The sequence below is a fragment of the Mauremys reevesii genome, linkage group 11, assembly GCF_016161935.1.
Source record: "Mauremys reevesii isolate NIE-2019 linkage group 11, ASM1616193v1, whole genome shotgun sequence".
Lineage (NCBI taxonomy): Eukaryota > Metazoa > Chordata > Testudines > Geoemydidae > Mauremys > Mauremys reevesii.
Genome location: NC_052633.1, coordinates 21,166,189 through 21,192,367, shown reverse-complemented (window position 1 = coordinate 21,192,367; position 26,179 = coordinate 21,166,189). Strand labels below are relative to the sequence as shown.

The 26,179-nt window shown below is 43.2% G+C and overlaps 2 protein-coding genes and 1 long non-coding RNA gene across 15 annotated transcripts in view; 2 read left to right on the top strand and 1 right to left on the bottom strand.

Moving 5' to 3' along the window:
• The first annotated feature begins 586 nt into the window (after window positions 1-586).
• SGO2 (shugoshin 2) lies at window positions 587-25,416 on the top strand. 7 transcript variants are annotated; one of them, XM_039495483.1, is made up of 10 exons: window positions 587-757; window positions 2,149-2,336; window positions 7,063-7,217; window positions 8,773-8,948; window positions 9,426-9,503; window positions 10,376-10,458; window positions 10,876-11,114; window positions 16,695-18,737; window positions 22,831-22,975; window positions 25,269-25,416. In XM_039495483.1, exons 3-10 carry the CDS (start codon window positions 7,076-7,078, stop codon window positions 25,372-25,374), a joined length of 3,012 nt encoding a protein of 1,003 aa, XP_039351417.1. In that variant the 5' UTR covers window positions 587-757; window positions 2,149-2,336; window positions 7,063-7,075; the 3' UTR covers window positions 25,375-25,416. The 7 variants fall into 7 exon arrangements, with proteins under 7 accessions (XP_039351417.1, XP_039351419.1, XP_039351418.1 ...); XM_039495485.1 differs by having other exon boundaries at window positions 587-814; XM_039495484.1 differs by lacking the exon at window positions 2,149-2,336.
• LOC120374996 lies at window positions 8,819-14,863 on the bottom strand. Of its 6 annotated transcripts, XR_005586386.1 has the most exons (6): window positions 14,757-14,863; window positions 14,205-14,260; window positions 11,540-11,588; window positions 10,981-11,039; window positions 10,299-10,559; window positions 8,823-8,882 (listed from the first exon to the last, which is right to left on the bottom strand). It is a non-coding gene; the product is annotated as an uncharacterized LOC120374996 (long non-coding RNA). The 6 variants fall into 6 exon arrangements; XR_005586387.1 differs by lacking the exon at window positions 14,757-14,863 and having other exon boundaries at window positions 8,819-8,882; window positions 10,396-10,559; window positions 14,205-14,749; XR_005586384.1 differs by lacking the exon at window positions 14,205-14,260.
• LOC120374990 (aldehyde oxidase 1-like) overlaps window positions 25,388-26,179 on the top strand; it is a 109,868-nt gene continuing 109,076 nt past the window's right edge. Inside the window, exon 1 of one of the 2 annotated variants that reach the window (XM_039495476.1) lies at window positions 25,388-25,453. The gene's annotated coding sequence lies outside the window, so the exon portion shown is untranslated. The remainder of the gene's footprint in view (window positions 25,454-26,179) is intronic. The other variant, XM_039495478.1, reaches the window with a different exon arrangement.

The window sequence follows — 26,179 nt, the reverse complement described above, 5'->3', positions numbered from 1 at the left end:
ATGCCTTTATTAAAGGCAGTGTTTTCTGTAGTATGGATAATTCTGTATGTAGTTTACGTATAGCCGTTTCCTGTTCTATTTCCAAACCTCCTGTGCCTCTTACTCTGTGCTTCCATTGGCACCTAAACACTTAGCCCCAAATCCCGTATGTTCTCTTTACATCTTGTATTTAATTACACCTTAGCTGGATGGCTAGATTTTGAACTGGGGAAGGGAAGCACTGGCATTTAAAAGGGCAGTGAACTCGAGTGTAATCACCTGTTTGGCAGTTTTCAGCCATGCTATCAGTGCGCGTGGTTGTATTATTTGCAAAGACCTGTACTTTGTCTAGTGCTTAAAGGGTGAGGGCGGGGGGCCGGGCGTTGACTGAGCAGCAGATTTGGCAGCAGAGTTCGGGCAGCAAAACCCCATCGGAGACCAGTGCCCAGACGAGTCTGCAGCGCCCAGCAACCGCCAGCCCGCCTCAGGGGCAGGCCCTCACCACGGTCCCAGCGCAAGCTACTTCCCGCTATACGTCTTACCAGTCCACGCCCCCTGCCCTGCCAGCGCGCTCCCGCCGGAGTTCCGCCCCGCCCCCCGGTTCAGACCTCCGCCTCGCCTGGAGCCGCGCGCGCGCTTCCCCTGCTGGCCTCTCGCCCTGTTTGCCGAGTCTCGGGCGCGCGGTGCCGTGAGGCGGCTGCGCGCGCCCAACGGAGCTGCGGTTTTAACGGCCGTTGTGTGAGGGGTCGCGCAGCTGTCGTCGGGCCGGGGGAAGCAGGTGATGGGGCTACGGACTCGCGTCCCGCCTTTCGGCCCCAGCCCTAAGCAGTCTGGGGTGCGGTGATGCAGGGACGTTACTTCGTGTCGGGCACTGGCCCTTGGGTCGCCCTCTGGCCAAAGGCTGTGCCGTGCGAGGCAGGCCGGCCAGCCTGGCCAAGGGCTGGGACTTGGCGTGAGCTGGGCCAATTTCCGCCTCCCCCCACCGCCACTCCTCTCCGGAGTGAGGGGTGTTGGGGCCCATCTGTGGGCGTCCGTTTGCTACGTAAGGTTCCCGCCATCGCTCTTCTCTGGCACTGCGCTGACTGACGGGGACCGCCCGTTGCCCTGACTCCCCCGGTCTTCAAGCGATTCCCCGCCGGCTCTGCCCGCCTGAGCGGGGCTTTGGCCAGCCACCCCAGCACTAGCGCGATGGGTGCAAGCCAAGCCCGGGTGGCTGGAAAGCAGGGCACTCGCTCTGCTGTGCGCGCCGCAGAGGCCTGACTGTGCCCCAGGGGCTGAGTAGGGTAGTGGTTGGCAGGGCTGGCTCCAGGCACCAGCAAAGGAAGCAGGTGCGTGGGGCGGCCAATGGAAAGGGGCGGCAGGTCCAGGTCCTCAGCAACAATTTGGCTGTGGGTCCGTCAGGCCCTCTCTTCCTCTTAGAACTGCCACCAAAGAGAGGGAGCAAAGGACCCACCGCTGAAGAATGATGTGGCATGATTGAGCTGCAGCCAAAGTGTTGCCGATCGGCCCTTTTTTTTTTTTTTTTTTGCTTCACTGCTTGGGCCAGCAAAAAAGCTGGAGCCAGCCCTGGTGGTAGGCATAGTGCAGGACTGCCTCTCTGGGTGATCCCAGTGCTCGGCTATTTGTTCTGCTCATGACTGTAGTTTGCATATTTTACTTCTCCAGCCGGCCTTGCGGGGGGGGATGGACGCTCTGCCACTGGGTCACCTGAAGCTCACCCTCCTCCCAGTAGCAGATTAGACAGTGGGCCAAAGGGGTGTACCCAGGGGCCCCAGCCCATTGGGGGGTCCTGGAAAAATGGGTGTCCTGCCCTCTGTGCTCCCCACTAAGCTCAGTAGGTCAGCAGAGTGCATCCTCAATACCATGGCTAGCATCAACTCAGAGTGGTGCACTGTGGGTAGCTCCACAGTCCCCGCTGCCCATTGGAATTCTGGGTTAAGCTCCCAATGCCTGATGGGGCAAAAACATTGTCACAGGTAGTTTGGGGGTTTTGTCTCCCCTCTCTCCCTCCCTCCTTGAAAGCAATGGCAAACAATCGTTTTGCGCAAGTTTTTTTTATGGCATCTGCATGGTTACCCATGCAGATGCCATAGCACAGCAAGCATGGAGCCCGCTCAGCTCACCGCTGCTGTTGTGAGCTTTGTAAACACCTCATACATTATCCTGCAGTATGTGCAGAATCTGGCTAGGAGACACCACCATGAGGACGATTGTGAGGAGGACATGGACACAGACGTTCCTGAAAGTACAGGATGTGGCAATTGGGACATCATGGCGGCAGTGGGGTTGATACAGTGGAACGCCAATTCTGGGCCCAGCAAACAAGCACAGACTGGTGGGACTGCATAGTGTTGCAGGTATGGATGATTCCCAGTGGCTGCGAAACTTTTGCATGCGTAAGGCCACTTTCATGGAACTGTGTGAGTTACTTTCCCCGGCTCTGACGCACAGGAATACCAAGATGAGACCTGCCCTGACAGTTGAGAAGTGAGTGGCAATAGCCCTGTGGAAGCTTGCAATGCCTGACTGCAACAGGTCAGTCAGGAGTCAATTCGAAGTGGGCAAATCTACTGTGGGGCCTGCTGTGATCCAAGTAGCCAAGGCAATCAGTAACCTTCTGCTAGCGAGGGTAGTGACTCTGTGAAATGTGCAGGTCATAGTGGATGGCTGTGGTGTGGCGATAGATGGAAGATATCCCTATCTTGGCACCGGACCACCTTGCCAACCAGTACATGAACCGCAAGAGGTACTTTTCAATGGTGCTGCAAGCACTGGTGGATAACAAGGGACGTTTCACCGACATCAACATGGGATGGCTGGGAAAGATGCATGACACTTGCATCTTTAAGAACTCTGGGCTGTTTGAACAGCTGCAAGAAGAGACTTACTTCCCAGACCAGAAAATTACCACTGGGGATGTTGAAATGCCAGTAGTTATCCTTGGGGACCCAGCGTACCCCTTGCTCCCATGGCTCATGAAGCCATACACAGGCAGCCTGGATAGTAGTAAGGAGCAGTTCAACTATAGGTTGAGCAAGTGCAGAATGATGGTAGAATGTGCCTTTGGACGTTTAAAAGCTTGCTGGTGCTGTTTGCTGACTAGGTTAGACCTCAGCGCAACCAGTATTCCCATTGTTATTGCTGCTTGCCGTGTGCTCCATAATATCTGTGAGAGTAAGGGGGAGATGTTTATGGCAGGGTGGAAGGTTGAGGTAAATCACCTAGTGGTCAATTTTGAACAGCCAGACACCAGGGCAATTAGAATGTACAGGTAGGCGTGCTGCGCATCAGAGAGACTTTGAAAACCAGTTTCATGACTGGCCAGGCTACGGTGCAACAGTTGTATGTGTAGGACCCCTTCAACCCCCTTTGTTGAATTCAACCCCCTTTGTTGAATTTACTTCCCTGTAAGCCAATCCCCCTTCCCCCCTTCGACCACAGCTGGCAAAGGAAATAAAGTCCCTATTATTTTGAATCCATGCATTCTTTGTTAAAAAAAAAAGTGCGATCACTGACAATGTAGCCCGGGTGGGGTGAGGGAGGAGGGAAGGACGAGGGCACATTGCTTCTCGTAGCCACACTACAAATCAGAGCTGTTCGAATGACAGCCTTCTGTTGCTTGGGCCATCCTCTGGAGTGGAGTGGCTGGGTGCCCGGAGCCTCCCTCCCCCTATTCTTGGGCCTCTGCGTGAGGAGGATATGGAACTTAGCAAGGAGGGCAGGTGGTTATACAATGGATGCAGCAGCGGTCTGTGCTCTTGTTGCCTTTCCTACAGCTCCACCAGATGCCTGATCATGTCCATTTGCTCCCCCAGCATTTCCTACTGCAAGTTCTGATCACGCTCACTGAATGCTTTCCGGGCCTCTGCCACCGAATGCCTTCACGCATTCATCTGTGCCCTATCAGTGCAGGAGGACTGCATGAGCTCTGAAAACATGTCATTGCAAGTGTGGTTTTTTTGCCTTCTAATCTGCGATAACCTCAGGGACGGAGGTGATACAGGGAGCATAGAAACATTTGCATCTGCAGGGGGGGATAAAAAGGGAGAGTAAAATTTAAGAAGATCCATTTCTGAGAACACAAGGGAGACTCTTTCTTTCACAGTGAATCGAGCAATTCACAGCAGACAGCACATGTGCTTTAGGTACAAAGTCGTATTTTGTCTTTTATATTGAGTGCCTGCCAGTATGGTGAGTTTCAGAGTAGCAGCCGTGTACGGCTGGGCAACAGAATTCAGTTTCCAGGCAGCCATGGTAAGCCAAAGGGTACACAGGGTTGGCTTCTTCTGCCTTCATAACATGTGGGAATGGTTTCAAATTGCAGCGTCCTCCTTTCCCATAGCAAGCAATGCTGGTTGGGTTTGCCGTTTAAAAGAAGGGAGCTGCAGCTTTGGGTTGGATATGCAGCACTCCTCTCCCCCCACCGTGTGGCTATTCTCTGGGATGATCCCTTTTAGCCAAGCGCAAACAGCCCAGCATGAACAGGGTCCTTTTACTGTTCCCTTACAAAAATTCCCCTATTTCAACCAGGTGACCGTGAATGATATCACTCTCCTGAGGCTGACACAGAAAGATAAAGACTGAATTTGGATGAATGCCACCAAAACCCAGGACCATTTGCTGCCATGCTTTGTGCTGCAGTGATTCCAAAACTACTTGCTACTGGCTTGGCATGGTAAAGTGTCCTACTGTGGAGGATGAAATAAGGCAGCCCTCCCCAGAAACCTTCTGCAAAGGCTTTCAAAGTACCTCCAGGAGAGCTTCATGGAGATGTCCCTGGAGGATTCCTGCTCCATCCCCAGACATGTTAACAGACTTTTCCAGTAGCTGAACTGGCCGCAAATGCATCCCAATTCTTCAGGGCAAATCAAACATTAAACACAATTGCTTTTAACCCCTGCAGTGTAGTTACAAATGTGCACTCACCAGAGGTGCCTTCTCTGCCTTCAGGGTCTGGGCACCTGCCTTGGAAGGGTATTGGCTCCAGGGTGATGAAAAGGTCCTGGCTGCCAGGGAGAATGGATTCTCCGCTTGCCTGCTGCACATTCTCCTCCTCGTCCACCTCTTCCTCCTCCACAAAATCCTCCACGTTGTGTGAGACTCCCCCCTTGCCGGTGTCCACGGACAGTGGTGGGGTACTGGTAGGGTCCCCGGCCCAGAATGGCATGCAGCGGCATGTATGGGGCTCTGACCCGGAGCTACCATTTGCTTCCTTTGTCTTATGGTAGGCTTGCCGGAGCTCTTTAACTTTCACGCGGCACTGCTGTGTGTCCCTGGTGTAGCCTGTCTCCACCATGCCCTGTGTGATTTTGGCATATATATTAGCGCAGGGGTAGGTAACCTATGGCATTTGTGCAAAGGCGGCACATGAACTGATTTTCAGTGGCACTCTCACTGCCCGGGTCCTGGCCACTGGTCCGGGGACTCTGCATTTTAATGTAAAAAACCTTATTTACTTTACATACGACAATAGTTTAGTTATCTATTATAGACTTATAGAAAGAGAAAATTTTAACATTTTTAGAAGGTATTGCTGGCACGTGAAACCTGAAATTAGAGTGAATAAATGAAGACTTGGCACACCACTTCTGAAAAGTTGCCGACCCCTGTATTAGCATTTCTTCTTTTTGATTGGAGTTCTGCCTGCACAGATTCTTCTCCCCATATAGCAATCAGATCCAGTGTCTCGTGTTCACTCCATGCTGCAGCTCATTTGCGATTCTGGGACTACATGGTCACCTGTGCTGCTGAGCTCGCCACACTGACCAAACAGGAAATGAAATTCAAAAGTTCCCAGGGCTTTTCCTGTGTACCTGGCTAGTGCATCGGAGTTGAAAGTGCTGTCCAGAGCGGTCACATTGGAGCACTCTGGGGTAGCTCCCGGAGGCCTATAGTGTCGAATTGCACATCTGCTGCAATTGCTGCATCTGCACTACCCCAAATTCGACCCAAGAAGGTCGATTTTAGCACTACTCCCCTCACCAGGGAGGAGTACAGCAGACGATTGTAAGAGTCCTTTAGGTCGACGGAACGGGGTTGGTTGTGTGGCCACATTGCTTATAAAATCGACCTAACGCGGCTAAATTTGACCTAGCCTTGTAGTGTATAGCAGGGCTTAGAGCCCAGAGATCTCTGAAAACTGAGATATCGCTAGGATTAAGAGGGATAAGTAACCCTAAATAGAGACCTGTTACTTTTTATTTTTAAAAGCACAAGCATAAATGTGCCTTTATAGAGTGGATAAGAACAGAACATAAGCATGAACATACTGGGTCTGACCAGTGGTCCATCTAGCTCAGTATCCTGTCTTCCAACAGTGACTGGTGCTAGATGCTTCAGAGAAAATGAACATAACAGGGCACTTACTGAATGATAAATTCCATGTTGTCCAGTCCCAGCTTCTTTTGGACAGGGAGAGGCTTAGGGACACCCAGAGCATGGGGTTGCATCCCTGGCTGTCTTGGCTAATAGCCATTGATGAACCTATCTGCCATGAATGTATCTTTAACCTACTTATACTTTTAGCTTTCGCAGCATCCCCTGACAATGAGTTCCACAGTTTGATTGTGTGGTGTGTGAAAAAGTCCTTGCTTACGTTCGTTTTAAACCTGCTGCCTATAATTTCATTGGATAACCACTGGTTCTTGTGTTATATGAAGGGGTAAATAATATGTCCCTTCACTTTCTCCACACCATTTGTGATTGATAGACCTCTATCGTATCCCTCCTTAGTCATCTCTTTTCTAAGATGAACAGTCCCAGTCTTTTTAATCTCTTCTCATATGGAAACTGTTCCATTCCCCTAATAATTTTTGTTGCCCTTCTCTGCACTTTTTCCCATACTAATATATCTTTTTTGCGAGGGGGTGACCAGAACTGCATGCAGTATTCAAGGTGTGGATGTACTATTTTGAATTCAGAGCTCAAAAGCTTGTCTCTGTCACTAACAGAAGTTGATCCAATAAAAGATATCACCTCACATATCTTGTCTCTCTGATATCTGGGGACTAACATGACTATAACAACACTGCAAGCAATCTTTATATTGTATCCTTTTGTACTTTTTTTCTTTGTGATAAACAGGGCCTTTTTGACAATGGCGAATCAAGCAACTGCTGAAACATCCTCCATTTTCTCCCTGAGTTCTATTAGAGGGCACTCGAAAGAGAAGGATAGAGCTTTAAAAGCTGCAAAACTGAATGCCTCTCTTGTGTCTAAAATCAAAACTAAAATAATAAGTGAGTGTAATTATTTTAAAGTAAACTGTTACAGCAATTTAATCCATACACTGTGTACACCATTGAAGTAGATGGGGCGATGGATGTGCTTAATGTTTGCTAAATTGCCTAAATAAAGAGGATTATTATTAATATAATATTAAAGTTGAGAGTTGAAAGATGGTCTTGTGGCTAAAACATGTTACTTGGAATGACAATTATTGTATTCTTTACCTGGTTCTTCGTTAGACTTTCAGTCCTTGACCTTTGGCAAGTCAGCTAGGCCAAACCTTTTAAAAGTGCACACTAATTTCACGTGCCTCAGTGGTAGTTGTGGTTGTTCAATATGTCTACAGTCAAGATGTAGTTATCTCATATTGGGCACCAAAATTAGTGGATTTTTTAAAAATGTTGACATTAACTTCTGTGTGCCTCACTTTTCCTCATCTGCAAAATATGTTGGGGTGTAAATAAGTCATTGGGCCACATACTGAATGATGAGAATAACCAAAGCTCTTTAACAACTGCATCATTCTCCGAGCAGTATCTGTCCTGTGCACTGAATGAGTCAAGAATAGCTTCATTTTACAGACTCCATGGCTAAACACACAGTTTTTGCATGTTCTTTATGAGAGACAATGCAATGAGATATGTGAATGAGATGGGGTTGTCGTGGGATTCTGTTCCCATCACTGCTAGAATTGATCATGCAACCTCTCAGATCTTCAAATATCTCAGCTGTAAAATGTGGGAAAATCATAAATACTTATCTGTCTCCGAAGGCAGAAGCTTGAGGCCTTGCTCAATAATGATTTTGAAGGTCACAGAATTAGTAACATAGCCACTGGAAGAAGTGCAACTAGAACTCAAGATCTTCTTGCTCCCAGCCCAGAACAACTATTGTTAAGCCAAAAAGTATTTTGATACAGGAATAGAATCAGTTTTGCCTGTGTCTTGTCTCTAGTTTTGTGTGTATAATGCAGAAAACTCAGCAGCACTTTGAATCATACACAGTAGATTAGAACATTAAGACAATGAAGAGCAAGTGTCCAATTGGTTCTACTGTGCCTGTGCAAATAGTGATTTTTTTTTCTGTGACTGGACAGTTTTTCAAAATCACAGTGGAAATCCTCTCTAAGACCTAAGGAGTTTTACCTCCTTTTAAATTTTAAGTTCCTACTCAAAAGCTTTTTGACACTAGAATTGTTCTAAAAACAAATGAACAAATCCAGAAATATATTTTAACATTGGCAAAACTACCCATTATTAACCATGTTCTCGGAAACAGCTATGCAGTTTTTGCTCAGACTTTACCACCAAAAAAACGTTCAGCTTGAGGCAGAGACCATAAATGGAATAAACTTTTAACTTGAACCTGACTGGATAGTTTTCAAAGTGATAAAGCAACTGGAAAAAAAGGTTTGTAATGTATCTTAGGCCAGCTGTAAGCATTGCTACTGCTCCATCAGAACTATGAGTAATGTCATAGACTGTAGCTGAGACAGAGGCAGACTGACAGGAAGAAAATAAGAGGTGAGCAAAAAGAAAATTATGATTATTTTATTTCTTTCTACAGACAACTCTTCTATTTTTAAGATATCTTTAAAACATAATAATAAAGCATTGGCTCTGGCTTTGACTCTGGAGAAGGAAAATACTCGGAGGCTGAAGAATGAGAAGATCTTTCTACAGAAAGAAGTAGAGGAGTTGCATTTTCATAATGTCGTACTTCGTCAAAAATTAAACCGTTTGGTATGCTGTAATTACCATAATACTTAAACTTTCTGAGCAACTAAAAACATATCACATTTTAATGGAAACTTAAGAGAAAATTAGTTTAATTTTTTTAACTTAAACATTTAAAAATATTTTATCTACAGTGATTATTTAAAATACACAGTTGCCAACAGGATGGAAAAAGGTGGGGCTATATATTGTCTCTCAGCATTCTTGTTCAGAATTCATTTTTTCTTAATAGGATCACCTCATGCTTCTGACTGATCCGAAACTCAACAACACACCTCTGTGTGGACATTTTAATCCCAGTTTTACTTTTATATTTTTCAGTAAGAAGATTAATCAAATGTAGAAATTGCTTCTTCCTTTGCCTTGATCATGAAAAGGTTACAAAATATTTTTACTGTTGTTTATGATTTCTTCTTGTATAATGGCTTAACTGTTTAAAAGAGAATTCCATCTTTCAGTCCTCATTTATATTTTTATATACAGAATAAAACTCTCATAGAAATAGAAGCATTTATGAATAGCAACCTTTTAACAGCAATTGAAATGAGCAGTTTTTCTGAGGTAAGTGTGTTTTGTTTGAATATTTACAATGTTGTAAATAAAAGGGGGTAAGACTATTGTCTCTGCTGCTTAGTCTTATAGTCTATACTATTTAATTTTTGACCAAGGGTAAAATTTTCAAAAGCACCTAAGACCCATTAATCTTCAATGGAATGTAGGCTTCTAAGTCATGTAGGCACTTTTGAAAATTTTACCCCAAGTTTTTAGGTATTTGGGATGAAATCCTGGCCCCAGTGGAGTCAATGGCAGTTTTGTAATTGATTTCAAGGAAGCCAAGATTTCACCCTTTGTATTTCGAGAAACTAGTTCTAAAGTTACTTAGCTACTTATCCTGATGAAGCCATGTTGTGCAAAAGTGCTGTTAGATGAGACCTCTGCTTGAAAAATGAGGTATGAATCCTAGTATCATGGCAGAATTCCAATTTAGGTAATACATTTTGCTTTCCTGTATACCTATATAGTTTCAACACAATATTTTTTCACTTCCTGTTCTAAACTATTGAACACAATTGCTGTGCACTCTTATATAGCTTCTGCATTTCAGTGATGTGTGAAATAATTTATGTATGTGTATGTGCTTTGGGAATAAAGTAATCTGTAAATATAAAAAAAGGTTTGTCTGGGCATAAAACAATATTTTCCTTGAAAACACTGTATTCTTTTGAAGGAATGTTCTCTAGGCTGTATAAAAATATATATGCATATCACGTGCAGTGGTAATAGCTATATGATATATTGCAGTTTATCATCCACTTTTCATCACCTCACCTGTTCTCTGCCTAATGATTCATTTACCTTGGGACTGTGTATAATACTCCAGACCTGTAAGCAGTTTCTAATGGATACTTCCCTTTTTTTCTTATTTTTAATAGCATATTCAGAATCCTCTTACGGTGCCAAGTGGTCAAAGCAGCTGTGTTGATCATCAGTCCAAGACTTCATATCATTCAGTTAGGTAATATGGGTCTGTTTCACAAACTGGGTGAGCATGCAAATGTGAAATTCTGCTAAAATCTCTCAGGGGCTTTTATAGACCTCTAGTTGCTGCATGCTGTTCTAGAATAAAGAAGAGAGATTTTTTTAAAAGTAATCGGGAAAGCTTTTGTGTCTAGTTTGGATAAAGATTGTTTGAGACATCAAATTATTAGCAAAATATACAAATAGGCTAAACTGTTGTCTACATAAATTTTGTCATTTCTCGCTAGCATGCAAAAGAGAGAGTGCATCAGAAAAAAATAAATTTTCCCCTAAGATATAACCAAAGCAAAACACTCTCCACCTGAGTTCTTGTTTTCTGCTTACTTTCATATAGTATTTATGTGATACATTATACAATATATTTCTCCTTCATAGTAAAACTTCCTCTTTTCAGATCTGTAGGAATGCCAATGAAGGTTCCATTAATTGCAGTACATAATGCAAAACAGCAAGGCAGCCCTTCATTGTGTGAAAAGACAGAAGATCTTTGTAACCTCACCTCTGTAGTATCAAATGAGATTTGCCCAGCTCAGATCAGTGTTGAATTGTTGTTAGAGTCTGAGAAAAATAAGCAAAAGTCAAATGAAATAGACAAAGTGGAAACAATCTTTGACTCAAATATATTTTTCAGAGGTATGGTGTATTAATTTTTTGTAATCAATTTGTTTTTAGAAATTACTATGTTTAGTATATAAAATAAATTAATTATGGTGAGATACAGTACATATACATGATAAATAAAAGCCACCATTTCATGTCAGTGTAGACTTCTGGGGACTTCGTAAGCCTTAATATTTTCTTTCATTTAATTGCAAACAAGGATGCCCATCCACAGCTATGGGTGAATCAACAATTATTTAAAGATCAATTCTTACCCAAATAACTACCCAAGAGCATAACAACGCCCCAAATTATTCTCATGCATTCAGCCTTCCCCAAAAGCCTTAGCAAATAGATGGCCTCTAAAACTTTAAAGTTAACATATTTGGGCTATTTCAGTCCGTGGAAAAACATATTGCAGAGCCAAGGGGTCTCACAGAAAACACCAGGATATTCACCTCTTCTATTCCAAGGTGACATCATCTTGAGCACTTTCACTGACTGCAGCTGTGGTAATATCACATAAAAAGGTAGATGGTTTTCATTAGCAAAATCCCAGGATATCTAGGGCTTTATAGATCGGAACCAGCACCTTAAACTCCCTGCAAAACCCAGTGCAGATCTCAGAGAATTGTTATCATGTCTTCTCTACAAGAAATACTACTTAAATAGAACGGTGCTCCACTCTGCACCAGCTTCAGTTTCCAAATGTTTCTAAGGTGTAGAATCTCCAGTGCTGGAGAATCTACTCTCACAGACCCTACGGTGGGGCCTAGTCAGGAAGTTAGGAAGCACTCCCAGAAGCATGGGACTTTCTGTAAGTCCACTTCAAGGAAATCAGACATGCCTGCAAGCAAATGCAGCAGGTTGGCTTTTGAGGACTTAGTACAACAAGAAAGCCCAGAAACATTGGGCTCCACCAGCTCTGGACTGGGCTCCATTAGAATCAGTGTCCCTTGCTCCTCACAAGATCCAGAACCCTCTGGCACCAGTGAAGACTGACCATTACCAGATACCATCATCATTGCCAGCACCAATGGCCCTGACATAAGAAAATCAGAATGACCGTACCGGGTCAGACCAAAGGTCCATCTAGCCCAGTATCTGTCTACCGACAGTGGCCAATGCCTGGTGCCCCAGAGGGAGTGAATCTAACAGGCAATGATCAAGTGATCTCTCTCCTGCCATCCATCTCCATCCTCTGACGAACAGAGGCTAGGGACACCATTCTTACCCATCCTGGCTAATAGCCATTTATGGACTTAGCCACCATGAATTTATCCAGTTCCCTTTTAAACATTGTTATAGTCCTAGCCTTCACAACCTCCTCAGGTAAGGAGTTCCACAAGTTGACTGTGTGCTGCGTGTAGAAGAACTTCCTTTTATTTGTTTTAAACCTGCTGCCTATTAATTTCATTTGGTGACCCCTAGTTCTTGTATTATGGGAATAAGTAAATAACTTTTCCTTATCCACTTTCTCCACATCACTCATGATTTTATATACCTCTATCATATCCCCTCTTAGTCTCCTCTTTTCCAAGCTGAAGAGTCCTAGCCTCTTTAATCTTTCCTTGTATGGGACCCTCTCCAAACCCCTAATCATTTTAGTTGCCCTTTTCTGAACCTTTTCTAGTGCTAGAATATCTTTTTTGAGGTGAGGAGACCACATCTGTACACAGTATTCGAGGTGTTGGGCGTACCATGGATTTATATAAGGGCAATAATATATTCTCAGTCTTATTCTCTATCCCCTTTTTAATGATTCCTAACATCCTGTTTGCTTTCTTGACCGCCTCTGCACTGCGTGGACATTTTCAGAGAACTATCCACGATGACTCCAAGATCTTTTTCCTGACTCGTTGTAGCTAAATTAGCCCCCATCATGTTGTATGTATAGTTGGGATTATTTTTTCCAATGTGCATTACTTTACATTTATCCACATTAAATTTCATTTGCCATTTTGTTGCCCAATCACTTAGTTTTGTGAGATCTTTTTGAAGTTCTTCACAATTTGCTTTGGTCTTAACTATCTTGAGTAGTTTAGTATCATCTGCAAACTTTGCCACCTCACTGTTTACCCCTTTCTCCAGATCATTTATGAATAAATTGAATAGGATTGGTCCTAGGACTGACCCTTGGGGAACATCACTAGTTACCCCTCTCCATTCTGAGAATTTACCATTAATTCCTACCCTTTGTTCCCTGTCTTTTAACCAGTTCTCAATCCATGAAAGGACCTTCCCTTTTATCCCATGACAGCTTAATTTACTTAAGAGCCTTTGGCGAGGGACCTTGTCAAAGGCTTTCTGGAAATCTAAGTACACTATGTCCACTGGATCCCCCTTGTCCACATGTTTGTTGACCCCTTCAAAGAACTCTAATAGATTAGTAAGACACGATTTCCCTTTACAGAAACCATGTTGACTATTGCTCAACAGTTTGTGTTTTTCTATGTGTCTGACAATTTTATTTTTAACTATTGTTTCGACTAATTTGCCCGGTACCAACGTTAGACTTACCGGTCTGTAATTGCCGGGATCACCTCTAGAGCCCTTTTTAAATATTGGCGTTACATTAGCTAACTTCCAGGTCATTGGGTACCGAAGCTGATTTAAAGGACAGGTTACAAACCTTAGTTAATAGTTCCACAACTTCACATTTGAGTTCTTTCAGAACTCTTGGGTGAATGCCATCTGGTCCCGGTGACTTGTTAATGTTGAGTTTATCAATTAATTCCCAAACCTCCTATAGTGACACTTCAATCTGTGACAGAAAGAGTCTCCCTTAAACCTCAGAGATCTGGATCCATGGCTGCACCACAGAATATTTTTGCTCTCCCAAAGCCAGAATCCCCCCCCCCCCCTTCAGGATCCTCCATTTCCAGGGATCTTATATCTCCTCCAAGAGACCTTCCTGCAGGAAAAAGCCTATTGCTCTCACCCCCCACCCCAATACATAACTTACATCCATAGGCGCCAACTTCCCCTCTGCCAGGTGGGTGCTCGACCGCCCCGGCCCCACCCCTGCACTGCCTCTTCCCACCCCTGCTAATTTTACCCACTAATTTTTCCCTGTGGGTGCTCCAGCCCCGGAGCACCCACGGAGTTGGTGCCTATACTTACATCTCTCCAACAGCACTGATGGTACCTCCACTGGAAGCCATATCAGCCTTTTCCTCCTCGGGAGATTCAGAACCATTGAAGGAACCACTCCTCCTGTACCACCCTTATCCATTTCCCAGGAGCCCCATACGCCCTGGGACTAACCACTGCCTAATCTGTCACTGGTCTGCCATGGTGATCTCCATGGCCACCTGTTGACCCTCTTACTGGCCATATTGGGGACCCTTGCACCAGTGCCCTCTTTCAGAATCTATCCAATCCTCCAGGGAGTTGCTGCCTGCCTCCCCTCTGAGGGAACCATCAATTTAACCCCAGATCTGATAAAGGAGGAGGAATGCTACACTCTGGTTTTGGCGGTTCTACCAGAACAGGCTGGACAACTGTCATCATTGCTGGATGAAGCAGTGACTTCAACATCCCTTTTCCCTCCAGATGACTTCAGGCAGTTCCAAGATCTGCTGTGCAGAGTCACCAGGGGACTTCAGATTGCATAGAGGAGATCCAGGACTCCCAACACAAGCTCTAGGACATCCTCCACACCTATGGACTTACAAGAATAGCCCTCCTGATTAATGAGCCCATACTAGAGCTGGCTAGGACAGAGTGGCACATCCGTGCCACTGGCACGTCTACCCTCCCAAGGGGCAGAGAGATGTTGTTATGTGCTGGCTAAGAGTTCAGAATTCTTATTCTCTCACCAAGCTTCCAACTCATTGTTGGTTCAGGCTGCTTTGGAAACGTCCAGGCAACAACTCCCCAGTCTGCTCCCACAGATAAGGAGGGTAAACACTTAGATCTGCTGGGGAGGAAGGTTTTCTCATCCGCCAGTCTTCAGTTCAGGATAGCCAGTTATCAAGAACTATGGGCTAAATATGATTTCCTGAACTATGCTAAGAGGAATTCACCTACAGCATCCCACAGCAGGATCATACTCATTTCCAAGCTGTGATAGAGGAAGGAAAGTTAATAGCCTGAACTGGCCTCCAATTTGTAGTCAATACGGCCTGTCTTCCTCTAGGGCCGTGGCAACTGCTATTGTTACCCGCACCCTTTCCCCTTTGCTTTGGATCTTGTCTGATTCATGGTGGAGAAGTATCAGAGGGATAGCCGTGTTAGTCTGGATCTGTAAAAGCAGCAAAGAGTCTTGTGGCACCTTATAGACTAACAGACATTTGGGAGCTTGAGCTTTCGTGGGTGAATACCCATTTCGTCGGATGGTGGAGAAGGAAGTGAAGAGCGTTCGGTCTGCCCTGCCCTTTATTGCCTCGGTCGGAGGCACAAGGCAAGCCAGGGTGCATGCATGGACCAACAGACACTACTTTCAAATTCTCTGATTCCAGGGGCATGTGGTGCATGTGTAACCACACTGTGGAATACAGATAGGGGCCACACATTTTGAAGAGCCTCCAGTTACAGGTAGGTAAACTCATCTACTTCTGACAGTAAAGGTTGCATCCTCTTCACCAGATGTAGATATAAACATGTATTCCAGGTCATTGCTGTTGTGCAACTAGGGCTCAAACTGCACTTTTCAGTTGCAAACATGGGCAAACAATTGTAGAAAAAAACCCCCAAGGACTTCTGTGATATCCTCCAGCTCTCTTTCCTCAACATACTATTATTACTTCAGTCATCTCTGCATTGAGATTTTTTAGACCATCTATTCTTCAGTCTCAACCAGATGTTATCCGTGGTTTCAATTATATTATCTGGGTTGAATGAGTGAGAAAGGGGGGAGATATAAAGCTGATGTTATTTGTATGCCAAAATCATTGCACCCTGAGCCTTGAATCTCCTTGACCCTTGTAATTCTGGGAACATGCCTGGTTTTGGCCATTTTATGTATTGGTCAGTGATCTTCTGGCAATGGATGAAGATCAGCTGTCTATACTGATATTTTAAGATCTATACTAGTGGTTCTCAACCCAATCAGCACACAGATGCAGCCCATGTGATATCCTTGGGGTCATACAGGTAGTATATATATTGTATGGATGTGGCCCACATAACACATAGAGAGCTGCATATGCAGCCTACAGTGGTAAATAGGTTGAGAACCACTGCGCTATACCATTGAATAGAAGCGGTAATTATATGGAACTCTGTAGTAACCCTAACTTGAGAGCCCTTGGAGGGACAGAGCAGTTGCCCATAACTATCCATTGTGATATCTCCAAGAGAAAAAGAATAAAGTCACACTAAAGCAGCATCATTGTTCCACTAGAATTCAAAAGTTAGTAGCACCTCCTGATTGACGCTGTAGAAGGCTGTTGATAGACTCTGCAGGGGAGGGGTATACTATATATGGTACAGTATACTATGTATAAAGTATAGTACAACACTTCACCTAAAATGGGCATCTACATATTTCCGGTGCAAACTTCAGTAATCCATGCTAGTCTGAAAGCTATAAGTAAGTGTGAAATGCACATTTTGGATACTTTTTTTTACCTTTTTTAAGTCACTGACATTCACTTGCTTTGGTTGCAGAAAATCAGCCATGTACATTACTAAGCTCCAATAGTGCCCTTATGTCTGATCTGGATAATGTGCCATCTCTGGGGCAGTCTGAAGAGTTTACAAAACCACATGATAGTCCATTACCACTCTGTGGAAATGTGACTGAAAGGAAAAAACATGCAACATCTTGTAGATCAAATGCTCACACAGGTATAGCGGATTTTAATAGAAAAGTGACCCCAAGTAATGTATCAGATTGGAGCATTGACAAGGGCAACACCACCAATGAACTGAGTGTACAAGCAAAACCAAATATGTTGTCTCATCTTGATTCACCACTTCACCCTAGCAATGAATTTAAGACAAATTCAAATGAGGTCTATTTTGGTAACCAGCTAAAGCCCGAGGAAACTGTTTATGATACTGAAATGGAACTGACTGCCAGTGATGTGGGTAAGATACTCACAATTACATCAAAAGCCAAAAATAAAAGGAATAGTAATGCCAAAACTGATAAAATTTCAGCAAATTTGAGAAAAGTGAGGTATTCAAACACAGGAAAAAAAGATAAAGAGAAAATTAAAAGCAATCCTAAAGGCGGTTCAGATTTTCATAGTGAAAAAAGGCACAAAAATACTGAAAAGATTATAGATTCAAACACTAGTGAATCAGACACTCCAAAGTTTCAGTTGGAGGCAGAACAGGTGGATAAAAGGAATGCTTTGGGAGAGCTGACACTGCAAAGGATCAATAAACATGATGTACAGAATTCCCAATGCAATGATAAAGCTACCAGAAGGACATATCTAGTTAATTTAGCAAGCCCAAGTAAACAACAAAAAACTGATTTACAACAGAAAATAAACAAACGAACTCTCTCAGAAAGATTAGAAAATATGGACAAGTTCCAAAGCCCAGATTCTAGCTCATCTAATAGCAAGTCCCCATCAAAAGATTATTGTACTAAAAGCATGCCATGTATAGAAAACCACATCTCTGGTGTATTGTCTTTACAGCAGGACTTAGTGGATGTAAATGAGAAACATATCAAACCAAAAAGAAACTGCAAGACTTCCCAAAACCCTTCTACAATAAGCAAAACAAATTACGGTAGAGAGGAAATTGAGGAGCATTCAGCCAGTAGTTCAAAACAGCCTGGAGCAAAGGCATGCAAACCTGATTGCAAGACAAAACAACACCAGAAGAGTGAATGTCACAAAGAAGATAATTACAGTGACAGGAGAGAAATACAGACTTCTAGTCACTGTGTAGATATAAAAAAAATAGAACAAAAGAGTAATAAGGTTTTGCTGGGCAGTTCAAAGAATGTATTGGCAAAAGCTAGCCTGAAAACTAATATACAGCCAGATGATTTTACACAGTGCACACTTTCTATAAGACAAGAGTTAAAAAATGAGGACATGTTGCACACTGAGATTGTTCATGGAAACAAAACTACAAATACCCAGCAAATTAAAGGAATTTTAGATATTAAGAGCAGTGTAACTGTAAACAAGCAGTGGGCTAGATCTTCCTTGAAGAAGATGGATGAATATAATGTTAATATGTTAAAGAAAGGGGTAGACAGTATATCAAAGGCAAATAAAAAGACTTGTATTGTCATTTCTCCAGATGATCAGATTAAAAGCAATGAGAGACTTATTTCTGAGACCAGGCTAGAAGAATGTGACATCAGGCAAGTTGACCAGGTGGAACAGAATATTTTAGATGACCAAAAGGTCAGAACAGGGAGAGATCCCTTCATGAACAAGTTGATCAATAAATCAGTATTAACGAACATTATGGTTGAAGAACCATGCCTTTTAAAATTCTCACCTGTGACCTGTTCTAAGGATATGCTGTTTAATTCATGCACCTTTTTGCAGGAGGGTCTCCCACATGTGGAGCTCTCTGCTGTTGACTACCATAAAATTTCAGAAAACTTCCCTGTACTGAAGAACTCTGAAATCTTTGAAAAAACTAACTATGAGAAAGTATTGTGTGCTAATAGAGCAAAGAAGATGGAGACAGATTTTAAAGTGTCTTGCCAAAAACTCTCAGGAACAGGCAGTGGTAAGTTTTTGAGTAGAGAAAGAGATAAGGAAATTTCTTCAGCATTTCTCAAATGTGGCCACATGCGGCCACCAGGGGCCTTTCTTGCGGCCACAGCCTCCTGGGCTGCAATGGGGGGGGGGGAAGTAGAGCTCCCTCCTCCTCTCTGTTACTCCTGGATGCTGGGGCCAGCAGCAGGGCTTGGGCCCTGCCCCCACTCTGGAGACACCTGGGGCACAATGCTGGAGGAGCAGGCAGCCAGCGAGTTCTCCACCTTCCCAAGGGTGGTGGACTCAGGCTTTGGGCTTCAGCCCTGGGGTGACAGGGCAGCAGGCTCTGGTCGTGGGACTTTGGGCTCCAGCCCTGGGCTCTGGCTGCTCAGTGGCAAGCCACAGGCTCCGGCACATCGCTTCAGGCTCTATCCATGGACCCCATCCTCCGGCTGTGGGGCTTCAGGCTCTGGCCACAGGGCTTTAGGCTCCAGCCTCCCACCCCCATCTGCCCTGGCCCCCATTGCCTCTCCCAACCCTCCATCCAGGCCTTAATTTGTCCCCAGGCTTGCCAGGGCTGAGTAAATCTGCTGTGAAAAGTGACACTTACATGTTTGTTAATATCACTTTTCACAACAGACTTACTAGCTAGCAATAAATAAATTACTATGATTTGGCTGTATATATGTGCATATTTATTTAGTTTTTCTAAAGCTAATCAAGTATTTTAGGAAAAAGCGTGAGAGCTGCCACCAGCAAGAGTTGGTTTCCGCACTCTAAGACCACCAAAAAATTTGTCCTGAGAACCCCTGTGATTGAGTAATGCCTTGTACAAAGGAAAGGTAACTTCTTTTAGTATTGCCTGTATAGATCACCACTCTTGGTCATGAATTTCCAAGCACCATCAAAGCTAAGTAATGCAGGAATAGAATTGGAAGGACAGAACCACTGAAGGGTTTTTCTTCGGTTACAGTAGCTAATATTCTTATTGGTTTATAATATAGCCCAGAATCATGTTTAGCCCAAGCAACTTTAAGTTGTTTACAGTCTCAGAGAATCAACCTGATAGTGCCTCTGCTATCTTTGCAATGAATGTGATAGAATTACATGGAAAGATTTGCTCTTGAATATTTAAAATGGAACAGTTCAGGAGGGCAAGCTGTCATCTGTTTCACTGCTGTATAAGGGGCAAATAACAATTTTAAGGTTTATTAGACTCTTCTTGCAAATGGACGATAGAGCCAGGGGCGGCTCCAGGCACCAGCACGCCAAGCACATGCCTGGGGCGGCAAGCCAAGGTGGGTGGTCTGCTGTTCGCCGCAAGGCAGGCAGCCTTCCCAATTGCCTTCGGCGGCATGCCTGTGGAGGGTCCGCTGGTCCCGTGGCTTCGGTGGACCTCCCACAGGCTGCCGCCGAATTCGCGGGACCGGGGACCTCCCGCAGGCAAGCCACCGAAGACAGCCTGCCTGCCGTGCTTGGGGCAGCAAAATACCTAGAGCCACCCCTGGATAGAGCCAAGAGTATTTTCCATTTACTGCTCTTACAGTTCCCACCAGTATGAAATTTCATTAAGAATACCCTAACTTCAACATGAATTCTGAGAACTTTGGAAAGAATACCTTGTTCAGAACTTCTCCGATATCTGTGTATAAGGATACTTTGAAGTGCCAGCCTATTTTTCTAATATTCTAATATTTTTCTAGTATTCAGAAAAGAAGTTAAAACTTTTCAATAGTCTGGAAGGAATACTGAAATTGCTCGCAATATATAGTCTCATTCAACTGTTGTACTTCTGCATTACAGGAGATAAAGAGTTTACAATGTTTAGCTTGAAGGTCTCAGAGCATAAGTGTGCCTATATAGTTGAGGTCCACCTTGTATAGATGTGTTCAAAGGGCACCTGGCATCCCTTGCAGCTCTGACTCATACATGGTTTAAAAAAAAATGCACCCCTTATCAGTGTCTCTGCAGACTTTACAGTTTAAACAAATGATGTTTAAACAAGTTTTGTTAAACTAGTTAGACTTCATAAATCAGGAATAAACATAACATCAATACTCCCTAGTTCTACTTTTCTGTTCAGTGGTCTTAAAAAACAGTTGGACTTCCCCCAGGCACTGAAGGTCAGCAACCTCAGTTTATGTTGGACTGATAATGACTGAATTCCTGAGTATACAGTATAACTACCTTAAATTACATCCAGACGTGAGTAGGAAGCCAGTACAGTTCTTAACGTAATAATGCAAGGTATTTTCTTTGACTAGTCCCACTCAGAAGGCAGCTCAGATTTATCTAAAACAGTTTATTTAGGCAAGACTTTCTCATGGTCATTGGACAGAACCAGCTAGATCCTGGAGCAGTATCTTTGATGCTACATAAACTTCCACCAGAACAACTGGTCCTTGATGCTACTTCAGGCAGAGCTTGCGTACAATAACATAGAAAATGCAGCAAAGCCCTTTTTTTTCCCTTCTAATTGTGAGTTCCACCATCAGTTCTACCACAACTTCCAGCAGCCCTGGACTGAATACAACAGATACACCAAACCCAAGATGACCTAAAAGGCAGCTGGAGGATGCCAAGAAAAGTTATAAACAATATGCACACCGTCAATGATAGGAGGGATAGGCCAGAGGGTATGGCTCTAGATGAAGCACCTACACAACGACAGGCTATCCCACAAATTGGACTACCAGTTCCTTGGCCCCTACTGAGTTCACAGGCAAATTAACTCAGTAACCTTTGAACTTGACTTACCCTGTTTCCTCTGAATACACTGTTTTCATATGCAACTCCTGAAACCCATTCCCTCACCGCTCCCAACCAGTCTCCTTGCCAGTATGTGTTCAAGACCACAATGAGTATATTGTCCACAAGATACTTGATGCCAGAATCAGACAAGGCAAACTCTGGTATCTCATGGATTGGGAAGGTTACTCTTGATTTGACCCCTGGCTCCATCTCCAGCTTCGACCCTTGGCTTCACTTCTGACTCCAGCTTTGACCCCTGGCTCTAGTTCCTGCTTCCCAATTCCAACCATTGTGCCTGACCACTAACATCCCAGTGCTTACAAACAGGAGCTATGTGAGCCCTGACATCAAACTGCAGGAAGTGATTATCAAGAAATAATTTTCACTCCTGCCCCAATCTGCGTTCTAAAGCAAGATATAAGATGTACCTATCTACATGCATTGAGTCTGAAACCACGTAGGCGGCGCAGAAGTGTTTAGTGTGTTTCTCAGTTCTTCCAAGAGTTTAGAGAATCTCCACATTATTTCAACTTGGATTCCTCTATATGCTAATTCACTTTAGGGATTTTGAGAGGAAAGATGATGTATGGTGAAGATAAGGAAATGTAAATCATTTCAGTATTTCTCCCAAATTATCAAAAAAAAATTGACCTTCTGATTCCAAATTAAAGTGGCTGTTGAAAAGATTGGATGGCATTCTGAAATGTCCTTAGTAAACTCAGAAGGCTATGGGGAAGCTCAAATGAAAAAAGAATTTTCCTACCAAAGCTGCCTAATATTTTGATACAGTACTTATGTTTCCCTATTATATGCTTTATGGCAGGAAGGGAACTGAGAAATTTCCCAAACTCTCTAGGTCTCTCCATTGTTTAAGGATATGTGACTTAATTCATCATTCCGCTGTGGCCCCTTTCTGCAGCTCTGTAGGTGTGTATGAGCATTAAAGTTAGCAGGTGCTGCTTCCAGGGAATTCCCTTGGCAATAGGGAGAGTGTCCACAAGATGGTTCTGTGCCATCCCTCTGCATCCCCAGGCATTTGAGGCCATGAGTGTAGCACAGCTGTACTCTGGCAATTCCCGACTGCTACAACAACCTCTTGGGGTCATAGGAAGCCAGGTCCAACTTACAGCAGCCCTGAGGCTTTTTCTAGTTTGCTAGCCCTCAACTGGCTCCAGAATATTTCTTTATCCCTATCCATCAGTCCTGTGCTGAGTGGAACTTGGATTCACTGAGAATCAGGTCCATGTGACTCCAAATAGAAACTACCCAGAGAACTTTAGTTAACAAATATTAGCTTTAAGTTGGTTTTAAAAGGTTTAATCAGTGATTCAGAAATTATTTGAAATGAAAGATGGAAGCATAACTATTCACAGGTAGAAAGGCCCTGCAAGATCAGACAAATACCAGTTTATACTCCCACACTTCCTTGCCTAAACTCCAGAACATTTTAGAAAACTCAACACCACCAGCTAGACGGAGACGAACCACTGTTTGCTACAAAGAACCCAAAATAAGCAGGTCAGTATAAGTAAAGTATTTGTTTTTCTTTCAGCAAATTGTTATTGTATCAGTGTTACTGAAATATCCCTATCAGATATCTCTCTGGTTTATTTCTTGACATGCATGTCTTATCTAAAATGATCTGGGACACTGTACTGAATAGCTAGATTGGTTACGTTTATAGTCCCAAGTTAGTATTTTAATTGAAGAGTTAAATGACCCTGATTCATTCCTGAGTTACTTCACTTTTATGCTGGTATAACTTGCTGAAGTCAGTGTAGTTTCACCAACATAAAACTGGAGTAATGCAGTGGAGAATCAGACCCTGTGTTTCCAACAGTTAGTAATGGGGTGTGTACACACATAGTGCTAGATACCTAACGTTTGGACTTTCAGAATTCATTAAGAAAGCTAGCATTTTAAAGTATATCAAGAGTAGATGTTTTATTCCTATTGAATTTAGATTTTTTCCCAAGAGTATATAGTAGTGTCTGGAGTTTAGTTTGACCCTTTAACCATCTCCAGTGGTCTTTCTATGTCCAATTTTACTTCTGCTGCTTTTGGAAATCTGATCTCTCAGCTAGCTCACGTTTAATTAGTTAATTTCTTCTATTGTACTACCCAAGATCATTTTGAAAGAATATCCATCTTTTATGTAAGGGTTAAGGCTGCATAAGAGCAGGTCATTTTGGGTTGATTGTAACACGACTTAGATGATGCTAATAAGTCTGAAGTCCCAGTGGTTTTAACTATAGTAGAAGTGCAGCGAGTCTTGGGGCATTGATGGCCAAAACATCACTGCTATTTTGAAATGTAATTTATATATAAAAACAATGAAAATGTGTCTGTGTATTTACTAAATAGGATAGATGAGCACTAAATGGGCACTCTCTCTCTGATACCCATTCAAAGGACTCCATGGGCTGGTCTACACTACACAGTTAGGTTGATATAAGGCAGCTTATATTGACCTAATTATGCCATTGTCTACACTACAGCCTTCTCCCACTGATGTAAGTGCCCTACTACACCAATGTAATAACTCCACCTCCATGAGAGGCGTAAGGCTTATGTCAATGTAGTTAGGATGATGCAGTGTTCCTGTAGACACTGTTCCTTACATCCGCTGTCTTGTCAATTTCACAGCAGGAGCCTTGAAATTGACAAGAAAGCCTCCACTACTCTAGAGAGCTAGGCAGCTTCAAACCTGGCTCTGGGCTGGGATCTGGGGCGAGAAGCTGGGACATCTTTGGACCCAGCTCCTGGCTGGGAATCCAGACAAGAAATGTGAGGGACCCCCACCTGCTCTCTGCCAGGAGCCGGGCAGCCTTGTCAATTTTATGCCTGAGTGAGCCATGAAATTGAGGAGGCTTCCCGGCTTCCACGGGGAAGAGAAGCCCTCGGCGGCTTCCTCTCACTCCTGGTAGGGAACAGGGAAGAGAAACTCCAGATAGCTTCCCCTGCCCTCAGTGGAGAACATGGAGCAGTGGGAAGGGTGGGAACAGCTCACCAGAACCTGTGGGGCAGCCAGGCTCCTGGCAGGGAGCTGCCAGCAGAGCTGAGAGGCCGAGCTCTCAGCTCCCTCCACTGACCCTCTTAGGTCGGTGGAAGTGCTCCTGGTGAGGACATGCACCACAGACCTAAGGAGGGTAGTATGGATATGCACCACTACAGTAATTACTGTAAGATGTAAGATGACCGAATATAGGTCGACTTACCTTTCTAGTGTAGACATACTGTGTGTCAATCATTCTGTTGCAGCAAAAGAGCCCTCACAGTGGCAATACAGCCTTGTTCCAGTTTTTCTAAAAAAGAAAGTGACATCCAACTAAACAATGAGATAGAAGGGCTACAGATAAGTCCAAAGAAAAACCACACATCTCACCCTTTTCATAATTTAATGCAAAACGCTTTTTTAAACGTAGCCTTCCCCCAGTAAGTTGTTCACACAATCCCTCATACATGAACATAATTAAATAAAAAGAACCTCCTAAATTAATCAAGCTATTTCTTCTACAGCCTGGGATGCAAAAAAGAAAAATATTATTTCTACACTTAAATACTTGGAAGTTGGTCAGATGCTAAGGTGATGTGTGCCATATAAATACATATGTAGCAAAGTTTTGAGGGTTATCAATTTATAAAGTAATTTTTGTTTGTGCACTGGAATTTCAGAAATGTGTGCTTTCCATAAAACCTCCAGGCAACTTCAGTATACCAAGCCCTAACTATTGTTTGCTATTTTAAGAGTTGTGATATGACCTCTCGTTATTTAAATGGCATTAATATTTTAATTCTTTCTTTTCTGCAGTAAATTGAGGCGTGGGGATCAGTTTACAGATATGGAATTTTTTAATTCCCCAGTCTTCAAAGTTAAAAATAAAAGAAGTTTCAAAAGTAAACCAAGACTAATCTGAGGAAAACAAGCAAGAAGACAACTGTATTTAAGAATAATACACATTTTAAAATATATAATATCATATTTTTCAAAATTGGGTAAATCTTCCTTACTGTTCTTTTGTTTAACTAAGCTTGTTCAGGTTAACTAACCTTGTTCTGCTTACCTTCCAAAGTGGAGTTTTTTGTGACTGAGGTCCTGGTCTTACACTTCTTAGGCAGAATACCTCCCTGGGTAAGGCAAGTATGATTAGAGACCTCACATTTGTGTTATGAACTTTTTCTCAATAACTTTAATCTGTTTCAAGACTGCTTACCATCTTTAAATTTTAAAAAAAGTTGGAAATTTTACTAAGAATAAAAACAAATCACTAGATTTTAGGGGGGAATCTATTGTGGAGTTTTCACAATACTAAGCAGATTTTTTTCTCATTCTGACACAGGCATCACAGACTAAATCTGGTGGAGACAGTCCCATGCATTCTTTTTTTTAATTACAAAATTATAATCCTATCATAAAACATAGAGCAAAACAAAATGTGATGGAGTTCCCTGACTTTTATGGATTTGTTGGAATCTTGATGAAATTTTAATGAATTGTGTTGTATTGTTTTAGACTGAATTTCCCTTTTTCTGTGACAGAAAGAGTTGTGAAAAGCATATACAAAAAATATACTCTTTCACTTGAAGATATTCCACTTGGTTTCCTCTCTCAGTTCAGAATTGCAAGTCTTTGGTCCTCCAATTTTTTTATTTATTCATTATTTAATTATTTTTTTAAAATGTGTGAACAGATGAGTGGAGTACAAAGCTTGGGAAAGTTGC

What these genes read in the sequence shown, in the direction of transcription:
- SGO2 (XM_039495481.1), top strand. Translation starts at nt 4,971, where the DNA reads ATGAAAAGGTCCTGGCTGCCAGGGAGAATGGATTCTCCGCTTGCCTGC. An exon ending in TTTGCTTCCTTTGTCTTATG is followed by an intron (nt 5,204 to 7,062) that starts GTAGGCTTGCCG and finishes TGTGATAAACAG; the next exon opens with GGCCTTTTTGACAATGGCGA. An exon ending in GTCAAAAATTAAACCGTTTG is followed by an intron (nt 8,949 to 9,425) that starts GTATGCTGTAAT and finishes TTTTATATACAG; the next exon opens with AATAAAACTCTCATAGAAAT.